Source organism: Eublepharis macularius, chromosome 7 (genome assembly GCF_028583425.1).
Source record: "Eublepharis macularius isolate TG4126 chromosome 7, MPM_Emac_v1.0, whole genome shotgun sequence".
NCBI classification, from domain to species: Eukaryota; Metazoa; Chordata; class Lepidosauria; order Squamata; family Eublepharidae; genus Eublepharis; species Eublepharis macularius.
The window spans coordinates 91,010,741-91,029,547 of record NC_072796.1 but is presented as its reverse complement, the minus strand read 5'-3'; the positions used below and the strand labels follow the sequence as shown (position 1 = coordinate 91,029,547).

At 41.8% G+C, this 18,807-nt stretch overlaps 1 protein-coding gene across 1 annotated transcript in view; it reads right to left on the bottom strand.

Annotated features, from left to right (window-relative positions):
- Positions 1–18,396, bottom strand: part of RAB2A (RAB2A, member RAS oncogene family) — a 57,172-nt gene extending 38,776 nt beyond the window's left edge. The window contains exons 1-3 of the mRNA XM_054984724.1: positions 17,969–18,396; positions 9,200–9,271; positions 8,111–8,178 (exon numbers count right to left, since the gene is read on the bottom strand). Of these exons, the coding sequence (XP_054840699.1) occupies positions 8,111–8,178; positions 9,200–9,271; positions 17,969–18,014 (186 nt within the window). The 5' untranslated portion in view covers positions 18,015–18,396. The remainder of the gene's footprint in view (positions 1–8,110; positions 8,179–9,199; positions 9,272–17,968) is intronic.
- Between the last annotated feature and the right edge of the window lie 411 nt (positions 18,397–18,807).

Sequence of the window (18,807 nt, the reverse complement as noted above, 5' to 3'; positions counted from 1 at the left end):
TTGGCTGGTCTCTTTTAGGAAGCGCTAACAATGTAGCCAATGGTATAGGCCTCATTTTTCATAGATCCAACAAAACGGAGGGAAGGTCTCAGCAACCTGTAGACTAACAGGACCAGAGGTCCAAAGAGACCAATTGCAAAAATATTTTTTATTTTTCTATGAAAGAGCAAGTGCTATAGTGCAATATATTAGACAATTCTAAATTAAGTTCTACTCCATACATATAGACAGCAATATAATGCTTAACACAATTCAGTTTCCACAATGACATCATCTGAACAGGTAAAGACCAAATGTATACGTCTCAAAGTCCAATGATTTATCTGTTTTTTCTTCTTTTCACAGGCAAGCACCGTTGGCTGGAGAAGACGGAATGAACGCCACGGGAGCCAAGGAGGAAACGAAGGTCTCCCGGGCAGTTGGCAACGGGTACACCAACAGTTATAACAGCCTGTTTCGCGTTGTCTTGCTTTATCAAGCCATTGATTTACAGCATCATCTTCAATACATGAATTCACACCTCAGCATTGGTTAGTTTCTTCCTAACCAATGCTGAGGTGTGAATTCATGTATTGAAGATGATGCTGTAAATACATGGCCTATGGCCTATAGCTGAATACATGGCCTATGGCTTGACAGATGCTTGGAAAGCCTCTCTATTATTGTAGTTGCAGGTAGGCAGGTGAATTCACACCTCAGCATTGGTTAGGAAGAAACTAACCAATGCTGAGGTGTGAATTCATGTACTGAAGATGATGCTGTAAATCAATGGCTTGATAAAGCAAGACAACGTGAAACAGGCTGTTATAACTGCTGGCGTACCCGTTGCCAACTGCCCGGGAGACCTTCGTTTCCTCCTTGGCTCCCGTGGTGTTCATTCCGTCTTTTCCAGCCAACGGCACTTGCCTGCGAAAAGAAGAAAAAACAGATTAATCATTGGACTTTGAGACGTATACATTTGGTCTTTACCTGTTCAGATGATGTCATTGTGGAAACTGAATTGTTAAGCACTGGTGTTATATTGCTGTCTATATGTATGGAGTAGAACTTAATTTAGAATTCTTGTCTAATATATTGCACTATAGCACTTGCACTTTCATAGAAAAATAAAAAAATATTTTTGCAATTGGACTCATTTTTCATAGGACAACTTTAACAAACATTACACACATTACAGGTGTCCATAACATATGGCCTACACCAAGCTGAATACATGGCCTATGGCTTGACAGATGCTTGGAAAGCCTCTCTATTATTCTAGTTGCAGGTAGACAGCAAGAACATAACATCTGTACAGACACATAAGGTCTTCATATATCTAATATACCCTGACCTGGACAGCCCAGGTGAGCCTGATCTCATCAGGTCTCAGAAGCTAAGCAGGGTCGGCCTTGGTTAATAATTGGATGGGAGACATCCAATGAAGACCAGAGTTGCAGACGCAGGCAATGGCAAACCATCTCTGTAAGTCTTTTGCCATGAAAACCCCACCAGAGGTTGCCATAAGTCAACTCTGACTTAAGGGCACTCTCCACCAGTACCATATCTAATACAATATAGATTAGCCTACATAGCTTTCAACTGTGATCCACTTCAGGAATAATTGATTAATCTATACCTACAAAACAAGTTGTGCTGAGACCAGAATTTGCATTTCATTTCACTTTTGTACCTTGCTGCTCAAGCATAGCCTTCAACATTTCTCATTCACATGTAGTTTTTCTTCTTTTCCATTGCAGATCTGAGTCTCTCCAAACACTACAACATCAACTGAATGTTTGCAATTTCACCAATTCATATTTAGATGAAATATGCCAAACATATATCCTGAAAGGTGGGCAGCCATGTTGGTGTGCAGCGGAAGAGCAAGATTCGAGTTCAGTAGACCAACAAGATATCCAGGGTTTTCAAGAGTAAGAAAAGAGGAGCTTTAACTTTTGAAAGTTTATACCATGAAATTTTGTTTGTCTTTTGCTACTGGACACAAACATATGCAGAAAGGGCATAATCTAACTTTGCTATGTAATTGTCAAATAGCTAGCTGTAGCTTCTTCCAGGACCAGAACAAAACATTCTGGGGAAAATCAAGATTGCCAATAGTCTGACAGCCTCATACATACAAAGAAACGATGGGGCAAGTGTGGTTTGTTTAGTTCATTCAATTTTTAACCCGCCCTCATGCCTGCTCAGGTCCTTCATGACCAACCTCTGTACCACTCTTGTCACTCGAGTTGCCTTTCTCCACTTGACCCATTTCAAAGTCATGCTTGAAGAAAGACAAGACAAGGTCTATGTCTCACAAACAGCATATAAAATGACCAAGATAATTACCAGGAAACTGGATGATAAGCACAGCTAATAACATATTATCCAAGACACTCCAGAAGGTGCAGGGCTGTGACTAGGGAAACAATTCATGGTGTAGCAGGCAAAGCAGGGAATTATGCATCTTTCTTCAGAAAAGAGGAAAGGTAATTTATGAGTTTGTATCAAATGCAAGAGATCTCCCCCCTACGGACATTATGCCAGAGCAATCATTGCATTTTCTCTTCTCCATCCACTGTACCTACATTTGATAATATCCAAATTTGTCCTCCATTAAGACTATCTGAAACTCAGGGGAAACCGAATCTAAAGATCTGGGCCAACAGATACTTGCATCAGCATTTTCCAGCTCAGGACTGACTGCCTAATTAAAAATTGTTGAAGTGAATCTGCTAGTCTCAGCTTCAACCTTCAGCATATGTTAATTTTGATACTCCTGGTACTTATAATTCCTGCTGCCAATTTTAATACCTTGCTAGGAGGAGTTTTTGGCAAGCAAAGTGCATCTGCACAACACTGCATTTGAACAGACCACTATTACACATCCAAGGAATCCAGGAATCTTCTCAAATTTATAGTACCTGGAACCACAATGTCTAGAAGGCTAAACTAAATGACCAGAAATTCAGCTGATCCTGAGGAAGAGCACATAGTTTTGCAATCTACTCCTTGCATGGCTGCAGGAAAATGGTAAGGCGTGTCTGTCCTAACTAACTCGCACTGGCTATGTGATCCTACACCAACCTCGCTATAGTAGCCAGGGAGGAGGGGTTGCTGTTATCCTCCATGAGTCCTTCAACTTCCGCACATCTCCAGTACAAGCTATAGCTGATATTGACTGCATGTTCCTGTCTCTGGGGATTAAAAATAGATTGGGTATCCTGCTTGTGTATAGACCACCCACCAGCTCCCCCTCTCTGAGTTGGCAGAGCTGCTAGCAGACATGGTGTTGGAGACACCTAGACTTATTCTTCTGGGAGATTTCAACATCCATGCTGAGTGTTCCAAGTCAGGTCTGGCTCAGGAATTTTTAGCTTCCCTGGAAACCCTTGGCCTCTCTCAAATTGTGACAGGTCCTACACATGAAAGAGGCCACACCTTACACTTAATATTTTGCACTGAGCCTTTAAGGGAAAATCTTGTTTCAACATTGAAGATTCGGCCTGAACCATGGTCAGACCATCATCTGCTGAAGGCAAAAGGGAATATAATCCCAACGCCTCACAAGATGGGGGGTCCTGTTAAAATGATTCACCTACAAAGGCTTATGGACCCTTCTAGATTCCAAAATGCCCTGGGGAATATTAGAATTCCAGACATGTGCTCCACAGAAGCTGCTGTAAGAGCACGGAACGCGAAGCTCCTTAAAGCTACTGACTCCATTGCTCCTTGTAGACCGCACTGGCCCTTGGGACGGAAGCCAGCCCCATGGTTTACCACAGAGCTGGCTGACTTAAAGAGGGTTGGAAGACGTCTAGAAAGACGATGGCAAAAAACACACGCGGAAGCAGATACAACATGCTACAGAACCCACTGGAGGACCTATGAAGCGGAAATGAAAGCAGCAAAGAAGTGTTATTTTTCAGCAACCATTGCGTCAGCTAGTTCACAACCATCCCAACTGTTTAAGATATCCAGACACCTCCTAACCCCTAAATCTGAATCTTTAGTCCCAAGAACGGACAATTAGCTGCGAGGCCTTTGCTAAGTTTTTCCCGATAAAATAGCAAGAATACTCTCTGATCTAGATGCTAACTGCAATGCAAACAAGATGGAAGAAATGCTTAATACACCATCTAGCTTACATTTGGACTGTCTTGAACCTATTACAATGACAGATCTTAACCAGATCCTGATGTCTATGAAAGCCCCTACTTGTGTGCTCGATCCTTGCATCCTACCTGTTAACATCAAGTAAGGACCACATAAGTGAACCACTGAGGTCTATTGTAAATCAATCGCTCACTCAGGACAGCTTTCTCCGGCAGCTCAAACAGGCTGTTATCCATCCGCTACTTTAAAAAACATCCCTAGACAAAAATGATGTGGCGAATTATCGCCCAGTCTCTGATCTGCCCTTTCTGGGCAAAGTGATTGAGAGAGCAGTAGCTGACCAATTCCAGACCTTCTTGGACAACTCTAGCACTCTGGACCCTTTCTAGTCAGGATTCAGACCAGGGCATGGGACAGAAACAGCACTAGTAGCATTAGTGGATGATCTCCATCTGAATATAGATAAAGGCCATGCCGCCTTATTTCTTCTCCTGGATCTATCTGCAGCCTTTGACACAGCAGACCATGCCATCCTGTTGAGGCATTTAGAAACAGAAGTGGGCATCAGAGGATGTGCCCTGGACTGGTTTAAATCATTTCACATAGAACAGACTCAAAGGAGACTCATTTGGAGATCAGCTATCTCCAGAATGAGAACAATCTTGCAGGGTTCCGCAGGACGCAATCTTATCTCCCATATTATTCAACCTCTACGTAAAGCCTTTAGGAGAACTCATTTGCAGCTATGGAGTTGGATGTCACCAATATGCAGATGACACCCAAATCTATATCTCACTATCTAGGTCGCCACAGGATGCAATAGAAATCTTTAGACTGCTGCCTGACAGCCATGGTGAAATGGTTGAAAAACAACAAACTGAAATTGAACCCAGACAAGACTAAAGTGATGCTTGTTGGGAAGGCAGAGATCTTGAAGGATATTGTACTTCCCACTTTCAATGGAGTTTGTTTGACCCTTGCTGACTTGGTTAAGAGCCTCAGAGTTATACTGGATCCAGTGCTACTACTAGAAAAACAAGTTGGCAGCAGCAAAACAAGCTTTTTACAACCTCACTCTTGCCTGGAAGATGGCTTCTTATCTCGACACAGCCGACCTGGCCACCTGGATCCATGCTATGGTACTATCAAGGCTTGACTATTGCAATACATTAGTGCAAAGGAGCAGGAAACCGCAGGAGGAAAGACATGCAATTACAGAATCATTCTCTTCAAGGGCAATATGCCTGATCAATTGTTCAATCAATAAACGTAAGAGTCATACGATTATATTCAAAAATGGCCAATAATAAACCAATGCAATTCGTGTACATTAAGTATACAGTAGGTGCTTTATTTCAAACATCCAAGGATCAAAACAAAATTCTCCTGTGTAGCCTAACTGTCAGTTCATTCAACAGGTAGAGTGCAGATCCAGGATGGATGTCAAAAGTAAATGCTCTTCAGGTAGGTATCCGATTTACAAAGAAATTTATATAGAAACTTGTATAGAAGAATTCTTAGTTTAAATATATGGTGTGCTGCTTATTTTGCAGGTGGTGTGAAATGTAAACGGGTTGCCCAAGGCATCGCCCATCCACCCGACATTCAGGGGCTTCAACACCAAATATATAACATCAAATAATTCAAAAGCACCACAGTATAGTATAGTATAGTATAGTATAGTATAGTATAGTATAGTACAGTACAGTACAGTACAGTACAGTACAGTACAGTACAGTACAGTACAGTACAGTACAGTGGCAGCATACCTCTTGCTGCCTCTTGACTATTTCCATAGGTTCCTGTCAGCCCTGATTCCTCATACTGGCAGAGGGGAAAAGAGCAGTACTCATTTTCCCTCCACCAAGACAACTTTCATCATCTGTAAAAATTAGGCATTTCTGTTGTGGTGGAACTTCTATCTTGCAAATTGATGACACTGTGTAATTACTGCACCTTATATGTAAATTAATTGTTGGACTTAAAAGGAAAAAGCTAGAGAGTAAAAGCATTCATAATAAGCAAACAAATACTGGGTTAGCCTACTTTTAAGTTCACTTATATTAAGGATTCAGTTACTGGTATTTAGTTTTCAAGCCTCAGTCCTACCCACTGGCAAACTGCATGTCCTGGTCTGACCACAAACTCTGAAAGACAGCTAGTCACCTGTAAACATCAGTGCAGCACTACAATTTCACACCAGTATAACATTTGCCTTACTTGCATTTGTGCAAGGTCAAGAAATGAACAATTAATATGAAGTTGGGGCAGGACAGAATTTTTTTTACTGCCATCCTATTAACAATAATCAGGACCTATGCCTGAATAGATGAAAAGTTATAAGAACATCATACAGAAACCAAAACAAATACTTCAGTTCAGCATAACTGATGTTGTAACCTGATCACAGTCTACCAATCAAGGCTCCCATTTTTGCAATACCAGGTATGCAGAAAAAGTCAAACTTATGGAGTCCCTAGTGGGCTGTTTTCCCATTAGTGGGTTACAGAATGTGCAGCATATAGTCTAATAAACAGACCCCCTACACTCAAAGTGAAAATGGCAAACACTATTCAATACACATGCTCATCACATATATGAATGTGATGAGAGAAAAGTCAGTCAGAATTTTAGAAAACAAGGAAACAGACTGCAGCAGAGAAGCGCTGGTCAACCAGCAGACAGGCTGAAAAATAATGCCATGAGCCAGGATACAAACACATTAAGAAAACATTCATGCCCTTAAAGATTCCTTAAAAAGGGTGAAGACTTTTGCTCAGTCCACTCTCCCACTGCAGAAAACCACCATCACCACTAAGTTGTTCCTGATTTGCACAGTGACCACCAGAACAACAGAACCCAGAACAAAATTTCGGTGGGCTAACTTTTTTAAACTACATGTTTGAATCCAGCCATGATTAAGAAAGATGGATGAGAGAACTGGAATGAGTTCTTTACAAGATATGTATTTATTCTTACAAAAATATTAGATTCTACTGCTGCCACAGAACTTGGTACGTGTCAAAAATCCTCTCATTAAATGCAGTGTCTCCCTGTCTTCTAAGCATTCTATTACACTAACACACCAAAGCAGCATGGAATTCAGAATATAGTATTTTGAAAAAGCACAAGACCACACAGGTAAATGAACAAACTGTTCTTACATCAATGCAGTACTGGTAACTGCTATTTGACTACGTGGAGTAGCTATAGGGCAATTTACAAGCGGACCTACTAATTATCTCAATTTCTCCACAAACCAGTGGACTGCTTTACATGCCACGTCTTCTGTGTAACTGCTCCTAAATTCCTTTCAACTGCTGATTTATAAGTGTGACAAAAAGGAAAGAAAAGCAAGGATTCCTGTCTATTTCATCCCATGAGAAAATTAGTAACAAACACCTCCCCACCAGAGTTGAACAGAATGGAGGACCAAACCAGATGTGGTAGGACATCTGTGAATGGATCTCCCAAAGCTTTAAAAAAAAAAAACAGCACCAACAGACGCCTACCTCTATTTGGATCAGGGCTGTGCACATAAGAAGTGTGTTTCACACTTTCTACACATGCTATTTTTCTGATGCAAATACACTTCCAAGCTGGTATTTTCCTTCTCTTGAAAAATACATGTTCTGCTCATTTATCTGCTGCCGCTTGGTTTCAAGGCAGCAGTGAGAATAACTCAAGATAATGAGCAAAAATTTTGTTCATGTAGACAGAGACTATTGATTCAGGATAAAAGGGATCAACAACATTTGAAGCAGTGAACAATATATGATCAAAAGTAAGACATACAAGTCTATCATTTGCCTGGCTTAGACATCAAAAAACTACTCAAACGTCTCACACTTTTTATTTTTCTTCCATTAAATGCTATCTTTTATCAACACAATTAGCACTGCTACACTAACGTATATAAAGGAAATTCCCTACTCCTGTCCTGTGACCCATGTTCTATGGATGCCAGCTCTTCTACATATCAACTGTGTCCTGAATATTTTACTATACTTACTGTATCCCATATCTGAAGTTTTATCTGTTTTCCTTCAATTGTTATCATCCGAGCACCAAATTCTACACCTGAATAATAGAATCAAATGTTAAACTTCAGCACAGCAATGAAAACGCAACTAAAAACAGGCCTCACTTAAACTTTTGACATAGCAAAAAAACCCCTTTATTTTACATGTTTTCAGTCTGATTTATCTTACTGTGCTTACAACAGCTTTAACGATTATATTAATTGTATCAGTCATATTTCATAATTCTTTCCTATGCCCATCTGCAGAACAAATTTTTGTGTTTAAACTGAAGCATGGAAAATGCAAAGTAATTCTATAAAACAGATTGTTATACATCTACACTAAATATTATAAATAATAATAAGTGTAGCTCCAGCTGATGACCCCCTCTTGCCAGCTTCCAAATGCCATGAGACCATCAGAGGAAGGGCAAAAGGCAGCTAATCACCCTTCAATGTGCCAGTAATCTAGCATCTTCTCCCTCTGTAAGATGACTTTGTGTCATTTGTATTTTTAAACTTCTGAAAGTCATTTTGGCTAGGAAATAGAATAAAAAGTAACACGAAATATTTAAAAACCAATAAAAAGCTAGTACTTTAAAAAGCTTCAAAATCTACAAGTTGTTTGCTGCATAAGAACATATAAGAGTGCTAGATTTTGTTGTATTTGACTTCATTAAATTAATTAGATGCCTTTTTACAAACAATCTTTTGGGATCAGAAGCACTTTGCAACTCAGACCTAACTATGACAGATATAAACTATCCACAGAAAACTTTCAGGAACTTGGCAATTCCAAACATAAGCTGATATCCTTAAACTGGTATGAATTTCTATATTAATCAACACGCATTCTACCTACAAATATAACCAAAGATCTCTACTAGTTTAATGACATTTTACCCATGTGAACCCAAGTTATTTACTTAAAACCAAACAGATTAAGCTGTTAGCCATTCTGAGGAACAGTGATCTGTGCCACTATGGCTCTTTGCTGCCAAGCTATACAATCCATTACAAAACCCTGGCAAGTGCAATTGCCCATTACCTCCATTCCTTCATATTTTAATAAGGACTCACCAATAGTAAGGTCATGCACTGGTTGAAACCTCTTGTCTGTAAACTGCAGCAATAAACATGATTTTCCAACACCTGAAAAACAAATGTTTATTTCAAATATACACACAGATAAATAGAAAGTAACTTTTAAAAAATAGCCATTTAGAAGCATACACACACAGAATCAAGAGCAAAAAACCCCACTCCTTACATTCTGGAAGTCAGCAGTGCCTTTCAGGAACAAGAAAGGGATCAAAGGGGAGCAAATAAAATAACCTTATGGAACCTCCTCAAATCCTACCCCTGTAGTCCCTGTATGGCTCTGGGAAGTTTTGGGTGCCATGAATACATAAAATATTATCAACTTACAAATATACCTCTCAAACACTTCTTTCCACAAAAGAAAATAGATATTAGACATAGACAAACTAGGCAGTGTTTTCTGTAAACTCAGTTCTGCAATGATGGGTCTGCAATGATATACAGAGGGATTAGAATGACAGTGCCAATATGTGTCCTTGCTAAGTTAAGCAAAAAGTTTTCTATATTCAGAAATCCTTGAACAACAGAAAATAAAAGCATTCTGCTGTTGGGACAAGGATAGAGTTTGGAAATGATTTTTTAGAGTCTTATAGAGATACTTTTGCACAAGCACACTCATTTGATAACTCCAGTGCAAAGTGGCAATGCACACATGTGAATCAGCCACTGAAGATCGAAAAGCAAAGATAGGAAAATTTGATAAGCAGGGCTGCTTCTTGCGTCTTGCTGAAAACTGTGGTAGACCAGCTGGGGAATTTCTCTGGCTAGCATCCATTCTGCTTGGTCCATCACTCTCTGGCTTAGCTAGTCCGCCGGGGAGTTGTCCTGGTCTACTACGTGTTCTTCTTTCAGAGATTCAAGGTGATCTTTCATCTGATCTTTCATCTGATAACAGATCATCCAGCCATGGCAGCTTGACCCTCTTAGCAGCCTCTGGAATCAATGTATAAGACTTGGAAACAAGGAAATAGAGTGGTTAGTTTTGCCAGAGTTTTCCTCTTAGTTCTACAAGTATGAACGGCTACTGAAAAGGAATCCCTGATGGGGTTATTCCTGATTTTAGGGAGGATTCTCTCTGAGCCCGTTGTCCTCCTCCTCCTTGGTCCTTAAGGGAGAAGACTCCAGGACCCTCATCACCATAGGGAACCTTCTAGGATACAGCTCCTGAGGAAAACCTTGTTTGTAAGTGACTATGTGTACAAGAGAATTTCCCCTTTTTTAACAGTTCCCGTTTCTTCTTGGCTGAGGGAGAAAACTGATCTCAGGGTCCTCAGGTGGGAGGCTTAACCAAGATCTGTGCTCTTGGGGCACTGGGAAGCCCCTCTGGCCCATTTCAAGGGCCAATTGCTAGACTATTTGTTGGTGTGCTTTCAGAATTTCTTTGAATTTCTTCTTATTTCTGTCATGAGCCATGCCAGAAGGTTTGTTCAATAATAACTACAGCTGCAACTATATAAATAGGGGGCATTTAACTTCTTTCCCCTTGGTGGTGGAAAGTGTCGTCCAATCATAGTTGCCTCTGCAACACTGGTCTTTTTTGGAGGTATCTCATCCAATTGCTAACCAAGGCCAACCCTGCTAAGCTACTGAGATCTGATAGATCTGGCTTGCCTGGACTAACCAGGTCAGGGCCTGTGATAAGATCAGAATTATCATTATTCCCCCAGAAATGCCAGGTAATTGAGACCGGTTTACCCAAGGTCAGCTACTGAGCTCAAGCAAATATGGGACTTGAACCAGCAGAGTGCCGATTCATGGCCCAGTCACTTAACCACAAAGTTACAGCAACTCACTTCAGGCATCCTGATGTGTCCAGACCCTGGATTTTCTCCCTTTCACTGGTATGTTCAGAGGTCCAGGACCAGGCTAAAACCTGGGAGCTGGGCAAGTCTATGCCACAGGCTTGTGCTCTCTGAGGCCTGAGAAGTAGCTAGGTCTACCTTCACTGACATGCCACCAGTAGAAACTTTTCAGGCATTCTCGCCTGACAGGTCCAGGCCCTTGGACCTTTTCTCTTTCATTGTCCTGTTGAGAGGCCCAGAAGGGGGCCGAGGCCTGTGAGTCTGGCACCACTAGGCTGCAGATTTGTGCTCTCTGAGGCCTGGGAGGCAGCTGGGGCCTGCTGTTACTGACACTCCCACCAACAGAAATTTTTCCCACCAAAGGGAGAAACAAAAGTGAAAGCGCACCTTGTAAGTCCCAGCCACAAAGGGGGAGAAATAAAAGAGAGCTCCTTTTTATTTGGGGCAAGCTGGCTCCAAGGCTTCTGCTACTCTTTTCTCCTCCCTCCTTCCTTTCACAGCCCCTATTGCCTGCCGGATCTGTCTTACCGTAGTCCAGTCAGGGACTGGAGCAGCTCCTCTGTTCCTTACTACCACTACCGCTACCACTACAACAACAACAGCAGCAGCAACAACAACATCCGATTTATATATCACCCTTCAGGACAACTTAACACCCACTCAGAGCAGTTTACAAAGCATGTCATTATCTCCACAACAAAACACCGTGAGGTGGGTGGGGCTGCAAGAGCTCTGAGAGAGCTGTGACTAACCCAAGGCCACACACCTGGCTACAAGTGGAGAATCAAACCCAATTCTCCAAATTAGAGTCCCGCGCTCTTAACCACCACACCACTACACCAAACTGGCTCTTACTACACTAAACTGGCTCTCTTCCATATTCTGTTCCTTCCAAGCCTGAGGGAGTTCCTGATAATATCGACAGACTACCACGGACTCAAACACCGCACCCTCTGGCTGTACAAGGAAGGTTCCTCCCAGCCTGAAGGTGGGGAACCTCAGTGGAGTTTTGCAGTTGCAGCTGTGGAACCTAGGGACCTCCAGCTCTAACGCCATTCCGTTAGAACCTAGGGACCTCCAGCTTACCATTGCGCGAAGCAAAACAGGGGTAAGTAGGGCATTTCCCTTCCTATGCAAGCTCCGCACCGCCTGTTGGCCTCAGCCACGCTGAGTACTGGGATTACAGGTGCACACCAACACGCCAGCTCACCTCTGGCAGTTTCTTCTTCACCAGAATCGCTGTGCTCTACAGAGGGTTGCTGAAGACATCCTGCTCGGATGGCAGGGCCAGAAAGACTGGCAATTCCAAGAATAAGCCCCTCTGGGATCAAAATCTGCTGACTGACCCTGCCTTCAGAGGAGGATGAGCTATATCCCAAAAGTATGGACAGCCCCACTCCTAGGACCACCAGAGAACTTACATCCAACCATTTTGACTCTCTTCCAGACTAAAGGACAAGCCCATGTAAACATCTGAAATACTTTACTATCATTACACAGATAATGCGCATAGGGGGCAGTTCTAGCAGCTGATCTCTAACTCTGGTAGTGCCCTCCTCCAGAGTTCTTCAGACATGTACAATTCAGTATTCTCTGAAAGGTGACATTTTACTAAACCAAGCGTTTAATGGACGCAATGAGCTTTAATAGCTTTCCCGTGTATATTTATAATAAAATACTTCCAAACAAGATTTTTTTTCCTTTATCCATTTCTCTATAATTTAATCTTGCAATTATCAGTAAAAATATCAGTAAAATTAGTTTAGGTTTTATAGGAGAGTAAGTATTGCATATATTTCCCCTCAAATTTTCATTTTTCCCAGAAAAAAAATGTCTCACACACACACCTCTCTCATGGCTTTAAAATTTCCAGAAATTTTACATCTCTAGTTTTAATGGTCAGTGTTGTACTGTATTATAGAGAAGTACTGTATTATAGAGAAGTTCAATTTGTAACAATTTTTTGGTCCCCTGGTAGCCCAGGAATCTTAAGAAACAACAGGAAGTTTTTTTATGACCCATGACCTAGAACTGGGAGCAAGATATATTGACCAATCAGGGTGAAACTTGCCCTAATAATTCTTTCTAGAACAGCTGCTCATTTGGTTTGCAATTCTATATCCCAAAATATGGCACATGCAGATCAGAGTGTGCCTAGTTGATGTGTTACAAATTACAGTTTATTTACAAGCAAAAAGAATGGAGTGAATCAAATAAATGAAGGGGGAGAGGGGAAGCATGTGAGCATGAAACACCTTCCCTGCTCCTTTGCCAAAAGTCAACCCATTTTTAATAGAGACAGTTTGGAAAGGGGTTTTTTTTTTAACTCAAAGCAAATATTTTTTCTTTCATATTGAGTGAAATGCTTGTTTCTTGCTTTTTATATCAATTAAAATACACATTAACATCAAAGGAGAAAAGCTTATTTCAGACCTGTAGACATCTTTAAATCACATTTGTAAGTGCAAACAAGCAGTAACTAAGAGTAGGGCTGTCTGGTCTGGGTCCAGGAACTGAGTTTTAAAAAAGCCGGATTTATGCTCATCTGTCTAAATTCAGCTTTTCCAGATCAAATGAGAGAATCCCAGATCCCATTTGGGAATCTGGATCAAAAAGCCCAGATAAATCCAGGCTAATTCAGGGAACATGGAGTTAGTCTCTGGCTGAGGAAGAGTGACATTGGTTCAGTTGGGTTAAGTTGCAACAGTCTCTCTTCCTTCAATTTGGTTTGGGTGAAATTCACTGATTTGATATGCTTCTGTGGTTTGCTGCTGTCCACTTGTTTCACTTTGGTTCTGGGGGCATTACATTCCCTTGCTTCAGTTTGGTTCCACTGGACTGCCTGTGGGTTGAGCTTGCATTTGGGAGTATAGGTTTGGCCACTGGCAACCTTGCCCCTTTGTGTTTTTGCCTGAGGAGCCTTGAAAACTTTCCTACCATAGGAAATAATGGAGAGTGGCTGGGGGTACCTTGTTCAGGGGCCCATGGAACTGGACTCTGGAGTCCAATATTCCTGAAACTTGGGAGGTTCTTTAGCAGACAGTCAGGAGTAGGTTCCCTACAAATTTGGTGGAGTTTGCTTGAAAAATGCCACTCAGCCTCTCCCACCCCAATAGTTTTCATATATGGAATAATGGCCGGATCAATTCAGGATGCTCTAATTTTGCCAAACCAGATTAGAGAATCTTACCCAGATGTCAGGGATCCCAATTTTTTTGGGATACCTGAAACCCAGATCTAGATTACTCAGAATTTGTTTTGGGTTTTTTTTGGTGCACACTCCTAACTAAAAGCTGAAATACAATTATAGAAGAGCATGGTGCAAACTCTGATGAGGTATATAGTATAGATGTATTATATTGTATACTACTTCAGACAGATGTAGAAGCCAAGATTCAGTGAAAGTTGCTTGTTGAAGGAGGCAGACAAGATATTTTTCAGATAAAGTTACATACAATTATTGCTCCAACTGTCAAGTGATCTAAGCAACTAAAAGAAGTATTGCTGCACTGTATACTCATGTTCTGTATACTCATGCTCACTGTATACTCACTAAAGAAAGGCTGGAATGTGCATATGAAGGGCACAAGCCACCATCTCACCCTGTTGCACTACACCACTCTGCCCCATCCCCCCCCTGCCCCCTGCTGCAGGTAGCCAAAAAAGGTGGTGTAAACCAAACCCCCGAAATCTCTAATTCACAGGAGGATGTTTCTTAGGCATTATTTTTCCACAAATATAATTATCAACCTTCTATCTTCTTTAGAAAGAAAACAATAAGCTTTACTTCAGATTATTGGATCCTTTTCACTGACTCTGTACTGTAATAGGAAATAGCAGTCACATGTCATTTCTCATAAAGTGAGTAACAACCCCATGTCAATTTTTTCTATCTTCTTTTGTACCCCGTTGGCACTGGAAAGCACTTACAATCATGTGGTGGCATGTCAAACACATTTCATCCAGAAAATTGCTAAAAGAGAAAATATTTTTTAAATCATTCATGTAAGCTTCTAAAATTTTTGCCTATTAATATATTAAATTTATTTAAAATTTGTTGACATGAGGATCTTAACAAAACTGGGTTTGCAACCATGAAAGTTGTAGATTTTCTTCATGGTGAAATAACCTTGCAATTTAATAATAAAAAAGTTCCACCATGTTACAAGTCAATAAAAGATGCAAAAATCCCTTATTGTAGTAATACACTTAAGCAAAATTACTTTAACATTTTATTATTTTATTTATTTATTATTTCATATTTATATCCCGCCCTCCCCACAAGCGGGCTCACGGCGGCTAACAACATTTAAAAACAATTTAAAACATTACATCTGTATAAATATTAAAACACCATTTAAAACAGCAACATTTTGTATTGTGAGACGGCAGTATCAGGTAGACATAATATTTTGCATGCATACTGTGGTGGACAGTTTTTCACGGGGCATGTGTGTGTGTTAAATTTCCTTTCCCCCCGCCATGCCGGCGGAGGCCCAGCCTTAGCCATGAGCCTGGCGGAACAACTCTGTCTTGCAGGCCCGGCGGAAAGACAATAAATCCTGCCGGGCCCTGGTCTCAGTAGACAGAGCGTTCCACCAGGTAGGAGCCAGGATGAAGAAAGCCGTGGATCTCATCGTGGCCAGGCAGGCCTCCTTGGGACCAGAGACCACTAATAGCTGTTTTTCTCCTGATCAGACAGTCCTCCAGGGAATATATGAGGAGAGACAGTCCCGCAGATACACTGGCCCCAGTCCACATAGGGCCTTATAGGTCAATACCAGAACCTTGAATTTGATCCAGTACTCCACTGGCAACCAATGCCAGTGTTTAAACATGTACAAGTTTAAGACTCATCAGTACTACGAGAAAAGAAATCCAAATTTGAATCACGTACTAACATTTCAGCAAAGCATTCGTACCTTTCAGCTGTCTATTGGTCTTATTATCAAAAGAAAAGGTTATACTTCAAACTAATTTTTAACTTTTTTCCAGCAATTTAACTTTTTTCCAGTATTTGCATTCTCAAAATGAAAGCAGATCATTCTAGAAAACATGGTTCAATAGTCTTTGCTTCAAGTCAACACCATGATTAAAGTCTTCTTCAACCTTCCATTAATATGTTCTTAAAGTTTTCCAGGCTGTTCCTACATGTTTATTTGCACTCAATGGGCCTGTTAGGATTGCGCTACCTGATCAATGAGTACTGCAACCCCAATTGCTATATAAGTGTCTTATAACCCAAACGTATGAATATTTACTTGGAAGCAAGTCCTGCTGAACGCATCAATGCAAACAAAACCAGTCTCTTAACATTTTTCCTTAGTCTGTCTGCCTCCACATACTATGTTGTCATATGTGGTACATCAATCACCTAAACTGGGGGAGGAGGGACAAATTTCATACTTACATGGGATTTGCTATTTGGTGATTCAGACAGCGAAGACAACTGGGCAAGTATCTATCTACAAACCTGATTCAATGGCGATTGCTTCCTAGTAAGCATACACAGGATTGCAGTCTTAAACTACTTAATCCTAGGTGAGCTTGCTAAATTGTATTTTCTTTTAAAATAAACAAATATGGGTCTAAAATCATTAGTTTATGTTTCTGCTAAACTGTCAAAATCCAGAGATATAATTTATATGCCACCTAACCCTATGCATGTTTACTTGAAAACAAAACTTACCATATACAACAGTACAACTCCTGGGATAAGTGTGCATCCTTATATTATTTTGCTGGCAAAGTATTTAAAGATGGCTTAATGTAGCTATAGAAAAGTGAATCAGTAAGTTTCCAAATGAACTTGTCATGAATTGGACTGCAAATACTTAATTCAAATTTAGTTAAAAGAAATCTACATTCATATGGAGAAAAATTAATGCGTCTTTTTTAATCCTAGAGACAAGTGAGAAATGGTTTGATAATTTAAAAAAACATTTAAATGTTCTAAGTAATTAGTACATTGCCATGGATATCACAGAATTTTCAGACACACTTCTCACAAAATTGTTTTACATGGTAGAGAACACATTTTCAGCCCCATGTACAAGAAGCTTCACTGTACAAGCTTTACTACAAACTGGTGATCTAAAACATAATGTATATTCATTTAAGCTACACAACGTAGTCAAGCAGTCCCTCACTAAAATATTTCTGGCCTCTTGTGTTTCCTCCCATTCTAGTTTCTAAGTGATTAACTGCAACACTGCAGTTTAAAAAAAGTTTTTGTGCAATCCCCCCCCCCCAAATTTATAAATACTGGCATAGGAGCACGTAACAGATAATGGTATGGCTAGGTCCAACTCGTTCTAATAGCAAGAATACAAACAGGAGATCAAGAAGTGATTCCTACTTGAAAGTACACTTATAAATAGCTGACCAAAAAAACCCGTGCAGGAATTTAATAGTAAAAAACCATGAATGAACTGCAGAATAAACTCCTTGAGAAGCTTTCAACTAAAAGTGAAATGCCTTTTTGCGGGGGCAACACAATCTCCCTTTTATTTGTGGGGGTCGGTCTTCTGGAAGCCTAAACCGAGCATTTTGGCCAAAGGCCCAGCCCACCGTCCTGGGTGTTGCCGGCACTCCCACTTCACTGAAATATTCAGTGTGACCAAGAGAATTCTTCCCAAACACATAAATGTGGTCAACGCCAACCGCACCTACTGCCCCAGGCGACCTGCCACCTCCTACTCCGCCCCGAACGAGCTCGAAGGAGACGGGCGCACCGAACACAAGACCGACCAAGTGCAGGCCTCACCAGGCCGCAGGCGGAGCCCTCTGCCGAGCACCTCCCTCTCTTGAGCCGAGTCACTACCACGTCGGCGCAGCCAACACTGCGGAAATGGGGCAGTCGAGCCTGGGCGTTGCGCAGGCGACTTGGTTCCCTCAGGCCAAGGGCCCGTTTCCACAGCCAGGGCCGCTGCGGTGGGTTCCTTACCTGTGTCACCGATTATGATATACTTGAAGAGATACGCGTAGGCCATGACCGTCCAATCCCCACCGTCTCTTTCTCTTCTTCCTCGAAGCTGCTGGCTCCTCAGTGACGAGGCGCTATTCCCCCCACCGTGTCAGGGCTCGCGCTGCAGAAGGTTGGAGACCGTTAGCGACCCTCTCCCGCTCTTTTTCAGCTGCCGCCTGAGCCCACCTGTTTTCTCCAGCAACCTCCCACGCCGGCCCTTCGCGTGCACACAGGGGCGCGCCTCCTCGCGCGCTCGCTTTCCTTGCCCCCCAGTCCGCGTCCTTAAAGGCGTTAAAAGCTTCCTGAGGCGCGCGCGCGACGAGGCGGCTCGCGGAGGTAGGAACAATAACAGGCGCGAGGCTCCCGAACGTTTCAGCAACGTCACGCAGCCGCCTTCACCGACCCGGAAGTGCTGGGACTGCCGGTGCCTTTCCTTGGCCTGAAGGCGAGGGGAGGATCCCTAGTAGCGATACGAAGGGCGGTTGCTAGGTGCTTAGCCTGTGGTGGGGAAAATCGGGCCTGAATCTACAGAAGAATGCAAAGGGTCTGAGCTCGGTTGCAGAGGGGGGAGACCCACTGTGGCTTTTGTCAAAGGTTTCTCGGGATAAGACCTTCCAGGGGTCATTTGCTTGAAGTACAACGAAGACTAGTACTGGCCCTCATAGTTTAAAAGCCTGGTATCACGGTCCGTCGTCTTTACAGCCTGCGTTCCTATGGGCAACTGATACCAGATTTAAAACTGCCCCTCGTAGGATCTGCCCCTCCGCCAGGACAGTTTGCCCTTTTCTAAAAGTAGTTCAGAAAATATGTGATAAATG